Source organism: Solea senegalensis, linkage group LG4, assembly GCF_019176455.1.
Source record: "Solea senegalensis isolate Sse05_10M linkage group LG4, IFAPA_SoseM_1, whole genome shotgun sequence".
NCBI classification, from domain to species: domain Eukaryota; kingdom Metazoa; phylum Chordata; class Actinopteri; order Pleuronectiformes; family Soleidae; genus Solea; species Solea senegalensis.
In genome coordinates, this window is record NC_058024.1 from 15420574 (window position 1) to 15433491 (window position 12918).

At 40.3% G+C, this 12918-nt stretch overlaps 1 protein-coding gene across 8 annotated transcripts in view; it reads right to left on the reverse strand.

Moving 5' to 3' along the window:
• Nucleotides 1-12918, reverse strand: part of ptprt (protein tyrosine phosphatase receptor type T) — a 216343-nt gene that overhangs the window by 17540 nt on the left and 185885 nt on the right. For 6 of the 8 annotated variants that reach the window (XM_044023698.1, XM_044023695.1, XM_044023697.1 and 3 more), the window contains 4 exons: nt 6017-6102; nt 5295-5331; nt 4797-4894; nt 3580-3696 (listed from right to left, as the gene is read on the reverse strand). In XM_044023698.1, the coding sequence (XP_043879633.1) occupies nt 3580-3696; nt 4797-4894; nt 5295-5331; nt 6017-6102 (338 nt within the window). The remainder of the gene's footprint in view (nt 1-3579; nt 3697-4796; nt 4895-5294; nt 5332-6016; nt 6103-12918) is intronic. The other 2 variants (XM_044023699.1, XM_044023694.1) reach the window with 1 other exon arrangement.

A 12918-nucleotide genomic window follows, 5' to 3' on the forward strand; every position in this document is an offset into this window, starting at 1 on the left:
AGGGTATCCAGTGACATCCCTCTTCACAGGATGTATGAATTTCCTAACTTTTTGACAGTTCCAAAATGCAGCATAACATAAGTATGACTCTTTCTTTAGATTCCAGCAGATACAATTTTTTCTACACTACAGGGTTCGTCTTTAATAATTCAAACCAATGGATTGCCTTATACTCGCTGAAACCCATCAGATCCTAAATGAATAGAGACATGTCTTCCTCAGTTCAGTTTACTCTCCAAGAATAGAACTGGGAGGAAAATGCTGTTACATTTCTATTCTGGTATAGAAAAACAAGTGCATTGAATTGTTTGTTTAGGCTGTTTGTCTTACAATTTGAGAAGCAGATGTAATTTAGAAAGGTGAACAACAGAGGTAGAGGTCAAGGCACAGAGACTTGAGATAGAAGGAGCAGTGGCAAAGGAATAATGGAAACTGAGATGGGGGGAAGTGGTGTTGTGAGGATGGATGAAGATGCAGAGGTATTCTAAGACAGACGGAGTGTCATTGGAAGCAGACATTGGAGAAAACTAAAACCCAGAAAACCACAAGGTGATTTGATAACTGGACTTTCCATTGATTTGCTCTCTTGTGATGTTGAAATTACTTCTCTAAATCAATAGACAGTATTCCAACACAGCCAGAACTTCAAATCCATGACTCGTTGGTAAAAAAAATAACAAAACTTTGAAGAGCATAAAAATGATGGGGTGATGGGGATGTGAAAACACTTCAAAGCTCATGTTTACTGTGAAAGAAAATATGCAGCAATTTGTGCCTCGCTTTAGAAATGACATTCTTGTTGAAGCTAATATGTAACAGAGGCTGGACAAATGGCATTCATCAATGTTATACACTGAACGTTCATTTTCAAAATACATCGTTTTTCGTTTTAATAGAACAAATTATTGTATTGTTTGGGTGGGTGATTTTTGAAAAAAACAAATTTGTCTGATTACTTTTCAGGGGAGTTTGTTTTTATGTGAGTATCCGAGAGTTATATACACACAGAAGAATTGTGCATCTAATGCTGTCTTGGTGGAAAAGAGGCTTTTTGTGGTACAGTGTGATTCAGTTTGGAACGCTACACCCTGCAAGCATTTCCACTATGCGCCAGAGAGTGATCGCCACATCAGCTGCATAAATAGCGTGATATCACGCAACGTGTGGTCCTCCAATGCACACGGAAGCCTTTCAATGAAATCCTTGGTCAGAAGTATCCCTATGTGATGTATTCATGTATGCAGAATGTATACACAGTGCAGCCCACCAATAAATTCCCGGGTAACGATGGAGGACATCCAGCATTTTTTGTGTTTTTTTTGTCATAGTATATGGCTGTTTATCATAAAAAGAAGCTTTGAGAAGAGGCTGCAGGCCACAAGCAACAATTCTTTGTCAACAAATCAATGGACTGCAATGTTTCTCACTCCATCTTTTCAGAGTTGGACCACTGACCACTTTTTTTTGTACCTTAGTACAAATAGGGTAGTTAATAGGTAGGTAATACTGCAGATGTATCGATGTCTAATACTGGGAGTGAGACAGAACTAAATGACATTGTCTATTGTCACACTGACAATCAAAAATGTCAATAAACTATTAAAATAATCAAACTAAAAGAAGAATACAATGGGCATTCTCTCTGTAAGGGAACCAAGATTTTACCCAGAGGGTAAAACCTGACAGGGTGTCAGTAAACTTCTCATCTCCCCAGAGTTAGGAAGGCAATGAGAATTTTTTGGCACATAGTACAATCAACATGGTGTGTCAGCGCTCTGTCTCTGTTCAGAGAGTCTCTACAGCTTTACATATAGTAAACAGCCTGTTTTACACCTCTTTCAGGCCATCTGTCCAATCTGTGTAATATGTGCTGGTCCATGGAGCTGTGTTTGTTTGGCCTGTAGCCTGTGTACACTGCTGAGTCTAGACCTGCATGATTTGGTCTCTGTTGTGGTATGCATTTGTTTGCTTTCTCCAGATCAGTGAGCCGCAGACCGGATTCAAGTAATGTCGTAAAACTGTGATTGATGCATGTGCTTCAAACAAACTGTGCAACTGAGGTGCAGAGCAATGTATACTCGCTTCCTCTCCATGTCTCTTTGTCACATCACAAAACCTACTGTAGTTTAAATATAATGACATTTTGCACTTGTGTGCGTGGTGTGTATTTCTACTTATTAATGTGTACAGCCGAATGACAGGCATTTCAAAACCGGCTTTTCTTTGGAATTTAGAGTATGTGCGCACATGCACACATGGAGGTGGTATGGATTAATGGCTTTCTAAATGAGCTGACAGCGAGGACTTGAAGACTCATCTTCATAAGCTGCTTTAACACAAGTGAAGAGGAAAGGAAATTCGGGAAAAAAAAGACCTTGACAGACAGCCGTATAGAAAAAGCAGGAAAAAAGCCACAAGACAGCAGGAAGGAAAGATCAAGATTTTTGTTGCAGGGGGTAATAAATGTGGATTTTTGGCAGTGTAGGTGCAAACGTGTTTTTGTCATTTCCCATATATTTAGAATAGAGATACAGTTTCAGTTACAAAAAAGGGAAGGAATCATATTTCTTTTATGTTACATTTACCCTTAGGTTCAACCTGAGGGTGGGAGTACACAGTGTCTATTTGTAAGCCAGTGCTGTTCTATCTTGTTTAAATAATTATCCGTTTGTTTGTTTTTTTTTTAACAGGGCTACACTTTGCATTTAAAAAAAACAAAACAAAACATGTTTCTTTTATGGGGCAATCAACATCCTGGTGCTGTACAGAACCACATCAGTGCATATCAGTACTGTGGATCAGTGGTAGAGCGAGTCTTCTTTCAACTGGCAGGTTGCGTGTTTGTTTCCTGGTCCGCTAGTCTACATGCCAATGTGTCCTTGGGCACGAGTCCACGCCACTCCTGACAGCTGTGCCGGCAGCGTATGAATGGCAATGAAAGATGTGTGACACATAGATACATATAGATGTGCTGTATGAATGTGTGAGTGAATGTGTGTGAACGGGTGAATGGTAAAACTGTAGTGTAAAGCAGCTTTGAGTGGTCAACAAGACTAGAAAAGTGCCATATAGATCCAGACCGTTTACCATAATAGCACAATGCAGCAAACTTTAAATGAGGGATTTGGATCTTGGATTTTGGTCTTGCTCTAAAGTGTAGTTTCTGCTGATTTCCATTCACTATAGAGAGCCTTGAAGAACTGCATCACAACAATGACAGCACATTTTCCCTCTTTACTCATCTTTTCTCCTCTCAAATCCCTCCTGCCTGATTACAAGGGCCCCAATTATGCTTTCAGGCCTCCTCCTGAACAACGAGAAACAAACAACGTTGCTCATTCTCAACCTCAAATCCCTAATCACACATAGGCTGTAATTGTACCAGGCTTGTGGTTTAAACAAAAAAAAAAAGGAAACTATAAGTTACAAGCAACAGTGAGAGTAACAACATGAACACATAAAGGGTTTAAATCCTGAGTTTCAATATTTTGGTACAGCACCACGGTACCATGTGTAAATCCTGTGTAAATAATATGACATTACACAGTGAAATGTACCTTCCTTGCTGGTTGTATTTACCTTTTGGACGGTGAATGTCCGTATGACGTATTCTGCCAGCGGTTCAGTTTCTATCAGGGTCACCTTGATGTCTCCGTACACCTCAGTCTCGTCAGGCCAGTAACGCACACACTTCACCTGGAAAATAAAGTGACATTGTACTTTTTAAATACCTTCATGATCACCATGATTAACATTTAAATAATATCAACGATTGTATGATATCTCCTGCATTATGAATGGCTACCGAGCACACACTAATTGTAAATAATAAATTAAATGTAGGATTCATTCATTTTCTACCACTTTATTTCTCCACATGAAGGTCGCGGGGAGTCAGAGACAATCCCCGCTCTCACAGGGAATACATGCAAAATCCATTCAGTAATATATTTACATTCAACCTAAAAGTGGTATTATTTGTGTGCGTTCACTGTCCAACAGCCAGTGCCCTTCTATATTGGTTGAATACTTAGGTAATTGAGATTTATACAGATTTCTCCTCTAAATGAACACCATGGTCTCTGTAATTAGGTTGTGGGATAAGAGGAACAGAATTCCCCCTGATTTCCAACCTTTAAAAAGTTAATGAAGGACCAGTATAGCACATTTCATTAATTACACTGTTTTAAATGCTAGCCACAAATTGTTTAAAAGGTTAGGAGCAAAAACCACAAGAAAAGGTTAATAAAAAAAATAGAGTATATTTACTATTAACATTAATCAATGTGGCTACATTCATTCCTGGCCTCAAACATTTTAGAAATGCAGCATGGCTGTGTTTTACGTTATTTTAGTCTGGGTGAACGGAAACTGAGATTTATGGAAATTATGACAGACACTTGGGGTCGTTTCCTGGTCGACTCGCATCAGTCATGACCCAGTTCAGTGCTTCATTAGTGAGATATTATACATGCATCAGATGCAGCCTTACTGACCTGCTGACTGCATTGTATACGATGATTTACAGAACCAGATTAAGAAATAAAATGGCATTTCTCTGATAAACTGTGGGCTTTCAGTATTCAGTATTCAGTCTTCACCTTCCTGCTCTGCTTTAGTACCAGTGTCCACCAGTTATCAAGATAATTTGACCACTGATTGATTCTGACTATATACAAGAAAATCTGAAATCTTTCAGTTTCAATTCAAGTATTTTCTAATCCCATATTCTAGGTGTGGGGGCCTCTACATGCACATATACACATAGTTTATAATCCCTTGGATGATGAACTCACTCTGCCCACTTCCACCAGGTTCGTAACCATGACAATGGAGGCTGAGTTTTCCTGCCAGACCATCCTCCAGAAATCCCTCACTGTCTCCTGCATGGGCCCTGACAAACACACACAAAAACACACACATTAGAGATGAAGACACACTGACACACACAAAGCGCACACAAGCACACGCTCGTTCAGTCTGACATCATGTAAAAACGCATCAGCACTGACAGCACACACTTAACACTAACACACACACACACGACACATACACGCTGGGCAGGAAACGTGCACTCACACACCCATGCACTCGCACACTATCAATCCCAGATAGTGGTTCGTCGGTTTGAGGTAATGGGGTCTTAAATTTGTCACGGGGATTTTATTGGCTGGTTTAGATTTAGGAGGTTGTGGTAATAGCCTTGCAGTCCAAAAGGACGACATTTACCAGGTGGCTACTACACATACACATACACACACACACACACACACTCATCACATCACTTTAATTACCTTGTGTGGCGATGTAATGTCTGGGTCTATGGTACCCCTGTGAGACAGAAAAAAAAAATCTTGGTCATAGTCACCTTTTTCTTCCCATACTCCCCTTTCACCTAATCTATCTTTCTTTCTTTCTTTCTTCCTTCCTTCGTTCTCATTACCTACCATCCATCTGTCTCTCCCGATGTCTCTCTCTCCTCTTTCCCTCCTCCTATCCATTTTTCTTCCCTTTTTAATTTTCTCAGTCACACTCTCCAGTCCCTCCACTCCTCCCCAAAGCAAAACTCAAGGTCGTTTTCCCAATAAACACCAAATTAAATAACAGACAGAATCTTAATTTTCTCTCTATGAAAATCCACACAGCCTCCTCACACTGTCACAACCGCCTCCTTCCATGAGACACATAACCTTGCAGGGCTGAACACATCTATCACTTTCATATTGTCATTACAACCATGCTGTAAGTATAGCATTATCTTCATGGAGGAGATGTGTGGTTGCTTGATTGAAAAGGAACATTTTGTACCCAATTCATTAAGACTCTCATTACAACAGGCAGCTGTGAGTGAGATTTAAACAGCAAGCAAACAGCTCAACGTCTGGCCAGCCCAGAGGAGAGGAGAAGGAACAGTTTGAAGCTATTTAGACAGAATATATTCTGTCTCCTTCCCTCTCCTTCCCATCACAACCATTTCAACCATTTAAATGATAAATGTTTGTGTGTAAAGACTCACGTCAATGTAATTGGCGTTGATGTAGTCAGAATGGGGGTCTCCCTCCAGCAGCTGCAGTCGGACTCTGGTGTGGTCATCTGTGGGATCAGATAGCACAAAAATACAGCAGGCCTAAAGTTACATTTACCCACAGATCGGAGCAGCTAACTGGCAGGGGACCATACCAACTAACTAGGGCCACACTCACAGAATGGCCTCATCACAAATACCAGGAGATGAAATTGGCTGACTGCATTAAAAACATTCGAAATAGGGAAAACTTGCATGGCTTGGTTCAGTACTGTTCAGTACCGATGCATGCAACGGCAAAGAGCAGTCAGTAAAGGACTCCCATTGAAAAGTTAGGTGGATGAGACAAACCATTGTCTGACCAGCAATGATTATTTAAGCTTTCATTTTGGGTACCGTCGGGTACATGACACTCTTTCCCTTATTTCCCTGGTGAAGCACTCTAAAAGTACATAATTGTGTTGAAACCAGTCAACCAGTCACATCACTCTTACTGTATCTGGCTCTTACTTCTGCAAAGAGCACCCAAAGTCAAAGAAGCACCCGCAGACCAAACCAAAAAGCAATAATGCCTTATTTCCCACCAAAAGTAGGGCATTGGTTGTTTAAATTAGAATAAATCTGGTTTACAAAGGCACTTGACACTTGCACACTCCTATTAGACAAGTTTGTTTAGCTGCTAACTGTGGTGCAGATGTGTGCCATGCTTGAAACTTTTGTGTTTTGACAGATCTAAATTCATTCATACAGCTCTAGGACCATTTTACTCTCTTGGAGCCTGCAAAGTGGTTGGCAGGCAGTTATCTTAGCCCGTATTGTTTCCATAGCTGTGCCGAGCTGTGTGGAGCCTATGGTGCAAAATGGTAAAAAAGAGTGTAGTGTTTCTGGATTAATAGCCCAGTGGGCAGATGCACTCAGTGTACTCACAGCACAAAAAAAACACAAAATAAGAAACCTTTCACAATAGCAATTAAAGATGGCTCTGATAAACATCTATGACCGCAGACTAATTTCATTGACTGATTTATTTTTTTTGTTAACAACCAATCAAATGCGTCCTGTCACAAGCGATTACTTAATTAAATGGCATAAAAAAAATGTTGCTTTAAGAGGTTTAAAAATATAATAATCATACTAAAGTAATAATTGCCCACCTTTTGATGGAGAAGATTTTTATTTCATTATTGCTGAATGAGTAGATAAGTGACTGGGTCTGTGTTTTTAATAATAACAATAATAATTGTCTTCACATTCATAACTGTGTAGTTACAGCAACATGAGGAACTAAACAGATAAAGTTAAAACAGAACAGATTAAATGAACCAATCAACCATTTTTTTTTTTTTTAAAAGAAAGTCTCATTGCAAAGTGCTCGGGCCACATACTGTAGTGGCAGGAAGGTCACCAGTTTGAATCTCGGTTCGACAGAGGGCTGTGTGGAGTGTGTGCGTGGGTTTTCTCCTGCAGGTACTTTGATTTCCTCCCACAGTCAAAAAGCATGCAGAGGTTAAGTGGACACTCTAAATTGACCGTAGGTGTGACTATGAGATGAAATACTTGTTTATTTCTGTATGATGGCCCTGTAATGGACTGGTGACCTGTCCAGGGTGTACCACAGCATTCACCCTTTGTCAGCTGGGATTGACTTCAACCCCCTCCCACGACTGTACAGTAAGTGTGGAGGATAAAACGAGAGACAATGTGTGAGTGAGTGCTGAATGCCTCCCTTTGTGACCAGCGTGTCATCACGAACCCCCGACATAAATATACTGAACATCCTTTAACATAACATAAGGGGTTGTTAAGTTAGTGTTTTATGCCACTGCTGCATCCTAAATGTGTGTAGTAGTAAGTGCCTCACTAGCTTGCATTATCATATTATTGCCTGCTTGCACCATCATGTTGCAAAACAAGGTTGGGTTTAAAAAAAAGTATCTCCCGATATATATTAATCTTCATTTGAAATATCGGATGATGATTCAAAAAATCTTGAGCTCAGTCTTTAATTATTTGCCATTTCCTGTACATGACAACACTAGCTCCAGTAAAGCTAACATCCAAGTCCAAATTATTTGTTTGTTGCTTTGCCATCTATGGCGTAGAACAAGAAATACATCCATACACTGCTTTTCAGATGCTTTTGTGTCACGATAGTCTGCTCCAGAAGACAGTTTAGTTTGTTCACCAAACATCATAACATCACTGTTGTCTTCTGATGATCAGAGTGCATGATACAGGGCAAGCTGTGCTCACAGCATCTTCTGCTGGACAACTTGATAATACCTTTGAATTGTCTGATGCACCTCTAGGCTGTATATACTGAACTTGAACAGATTTTTTTTTTAAGGGGGGAAACACAGCGAACACCTGAAAAATGAGATCACAAATGTGGTAAATGACAACACCAAATAATTCTCACTTTTACCCTTCATCACCCAAATCATTAGTAATGGACACAATGTATAAGGAATATACTGTATGTCCTCTTTTAGATGTAAAGCAACGTTTCACAGTGGCACAAACATGTACCCAAAACCTTTCCTTTTTTATCCTTTCTCCTTTTAAGGTCAATTATTTTGGTCTGGGCCCCAACAGCCCTTTGTATTATTAGAACACACACACACACACACTATGGTGGTGATTGCAGCTAATGACCAGCAGTGATTTTGTTTCGTTGTAGCGTGGCAACAGCAGGTAAGTACAGATGAAGTGATCATAATTTAGTGTAATTATCTCCATTTTTCTCTTCTTTGTGTTTATATGCTCCTGTTCACCCCTCTAACTTTAATTTTCTGACACACATTACTACTTTAACATAACAGCTGATATAGATTAAAAAAGCCCGCTATACATTATTGTTTAATGTTACAAACTAGTCATGAAAGCACATTATTCGTAATTATATAGTCGTGGAAAGCTGCAGAGAAGCCTTGATTTGAACCCTTACTAAAGAAGAATCTTAAGAATCTTGATTACTGTCAAACTACTTCTGTGGTCAAGAACAAACTAACTCAATAAAATCTACTGAAAACTGAGCTGACTGAAAACCACGAGATGTGATTAAAAGTTCCAAAGAAAGTAATGCTTGCACGTAGACATTTTCCCAATTTTATAAAAAAATGGATGACACCGATGTTGACCCATCCTTTGCAGTCTCCACACCATAATAAAATGAAAACTGACTGGTCAGGATCATTTGAGGTTCAGCTCATATTGTCTGATGAGTGAAATCAAAGCAGCATGACATATCTGCTGTGTCATTGATCAGTAATCCCATAATAACCTTTCAACATAATTGAATCAAATGATTGGCGAGAGAAGTAGACTAAGAATAGGCTAAGAATATTTAAAAGACTATCTGGGCCATGATGTCCCATCTGTGGAAAGGTCGCTATTCCAACATTGATAATTAACTACATACACTGCAAAGGAACAAAAAAAGAGGAACATTTTTTTTGAGAGAGTTAGACTATAAATCCATAAAACATGTCAATATGGGTGGACAGTCTCAGAAAGGGAGAGCTTGCACATCTGGTGGGAGGAGCTCAGGTCAGAGACCTACATACCAGCAGATGAGAATCAAACATGTAGCAAATCCTCTATGGCTACCACAGCTTAAATGACTGAAAGGCATACAGACTCTGAGTACGCCTCTACGTTTTAGGAACACAATACTCAATAGTCAGAAATGCCCTCTTTCTTTACCAGGAAATAACAGTCAATAACTCCATTCATCCTCAACTCTGCACCCTTACTTGTGACTGCACTATAAAAGCCTGAGTTGCTTCATTGGCACCAAATACTATCAGTGAGCATGAATCGTAAATACAGAACGGCCGCGTGTAATCTGCAGGTTTGCAGTGACTCCACTCCTTTATTATCTTTTCTAGGATCACCTTGAAAAGAATCATTTGTGCAGCCTCTATAGCCTCTAGTGAGTTTCCCAGGTCTGACTGAGTGGCAACAATGATGGCGGCATGACTCCACACTGCAGGTACAAGATACTGTCATCATCTATCAACTCACTCACACTTGAACACCCCCAAACACAGACACACACACACACACACACTGCATATAAGAGCAAACACAATGGGGGTAATCTGCCAGCCTTCTGCTCTCTTTCTCTGCTCCCTCTTGCTTTTGCCCTCTTTTCCTGTCTCATTTCCCTCTTCTTCTTTTTCTTGTCTTAATCCGTTCCTTGGCTGTTTGTGTGTCCACAGTCTCTGCTTGACTTTTCCTCTACTCCTCAGTTCTCTTCCTTGTTTTTCTTCAGTCATTTACCTCTTTCCTCCTCCTCTCCCTCTCCTATTGCCCCATACTGTCAAGCTCCTTCAGTAATTACACAGCACTCGTGTCAGAAGCTGTCATAATACAGGAGCCACTAATATTAGGCTAGATGGAGGGAGATAAGGTGAGGAGAAGGAAGAATGGAAGGGAGGGAGGGAGGGAGGAGGGGAAAAAAGGAGGGAGGGGTCTCTTTCACTTCTCTCTGCCTAAGGAGGGGAGCTTCTAATTGGGATGAGATGGCAGGAGGTACTGGCTTGCAAACACTGCAGATCTGGACACGGGCCATATCTGAAAAAGCTGACAGTGTCTCTCTCTCTCTTTCTCTGTGTGTGTGTGTGTGTGTGTGTATGTATGATGAAGAGAATGAAAAAAAAGTAATGAAGTTGATTGTGAGATACCAGTCTGAGGGTTGAATCATAATGTTCGCTGAACCAGATGACTGTGATTATAGACCTGGCTGAAAAAAAGATATATACATGTATGAGTATGTGTGTGTATATTGGCTCATGTTGGTGCCTGCAGCACTGGAGTAACAACAAAGTCATCAGAACCCATGGCATCCAAGGGCGAAGGGCCACAAACCCATTACTCATTAATGAGCTCCAGTCCTCTGCTCTGTGTCCTTCTCCTCATAACCTAGCAACTCCTCTCCTAGTCTCTCCTACTGTCTCCTGCCCTCTACTCTTTGCTTTTAGTTTGTTTCCATTTTCTTCCTCACCATATATTTTTTTCTGTTCTCACCCAAGTCCCCATTATCCCGGCAGCCAATGTAAAAGTTTTGCTTGGGCAAACTTGTTAACTTGAGAGGTCCAAAAAGAAAGGCCAAACAAAATAGACTTGTGTGTTTTTATCTTGGAGAGATTTCCAGGGGCCACTGAATGTAGCAGAGAGCAGTAATTTGGAGACATCAGATCAGATTGTTAGTACTGAAAGCCTGCAAGCAGCTGCTGGATGCAAGTTAAACAAGCTGGAGCCACCAATGCCTAATGACCACTGATGTACCTCAACAACAAACAGGAGTGCCTGGCTTTTCTTTTTTTTTTTGAAGGGGGGGCATTCTAGAAAAGAGTAACAGTCACAATCAGATCAGGTACACAAGCAGTATTAATGGAATTATTCAGCTCAGCATGCAGCTCTGAACTGTGTGTTAAAGACTGCCCCAACTTTCTCTTTCCACTCTACATCACACTTCATCACCATTTTGACCACATATACTGCAATTTAGCAAATTAATTGTATGTTCAATTCTTCAAGAAGAAAATGCCACATGACAATCAAACATATCACCATACCTAATAGCTGCATGACAAAGCCTCTGTGGTTTTGTAAAAACAGACTTGAATAGACAGAGGATTTCTAGTTTTCAAGGATCGACAAATGAATTTCTGCTATTGAGTAAAACCTTATCGACTTCCTCTAGATACTGTATGCTGTGATCATTTCAGCCATGAGGCAGCTGAAACCCCCACTTGCTGCCTTTTATATGCCATTGTCTTTCCAGCTGTCTGAAAAGAGCAAAGGGAGTGTAACCAAGCTCACAGTTGGAGAGAGAAAATGTAATGCTTCAATATGCCCATTATGTTTTATTTTACAATGCTGGAGAGAGACTTGGGTGGGTAATATTATACAGTACATTGCAGTAGCTTTGATGCAGAATAGAAGCATGATGGGAGATTTCTGCTACTACAATACTATAATTCACGCAGCCTTTTAAAAATGATAACCCATTCCCGTGTGATTCCTTCTCCATTTCCTTCCATGATGATATAAAAAAGAGAAATGTATGGACATATGTTAAGCCATTGTCATGTCAACCACTGGTTTGTGAACTGCTGCTCTGAAACTCTGAATTCAATATTTTGGCCAGTATCGTGTTGTGTTTTAAAAAAGTAACCATATATGGAAGACCAGCGTTGGGCCCAAATGAAAGCTTATCTACTGCACAGCCACACATGGACAGCTACAAGGAGTCCATGCCTTAACATACATACAGTATGCTATAAATAATCCTCTATTTGACACTAAATGTTGTGTTGGAGAATGTTCCATGACAGTGAGAAAGCTGAAGTTGGTTACATCCAACCATATGATTTCAAGCAAGGGTGCAGGTATAATGTTGTGGCTTTTGAAGCCCATCCCTCCAGTGTTAGCAAAGGTAGCAGCAGAAGGCTTCTAGGCAAAGGTCGAAAAACAACAACAATCCAGCACCTTAACAAGACATGCTACTGCTAAAAAAAGACATATCTCAGAAGAACGTTCACACAAACAGATGGAGCTGGTATTTAACAGAGAAAAAAACGCTCACAGTAGCAAGTTGAAAGTGCTGAACAAGATGTTTCACTCTTCTATCCTCTCCTCCCCCTCTCATCTCCTTCTCCTCCTTTTTCAGTAGCCACTAAGCATGGATTGTGTCTGTCACAGATATACTTAATCAGTTAACTCCCTACGGAGCTCAACTCACTCACCACATACACTCAGCTGTCAGCACAGCTCTAGGCATTAGGGAATTTAATAGCATGTGTGATTGAGTGTAGGAGTGTGTATAAGAGGCTGAGTAGTGTGTAAGTGTGTTAAAGTGTGTCTTTTGCTGCTTCCCTTCCTCC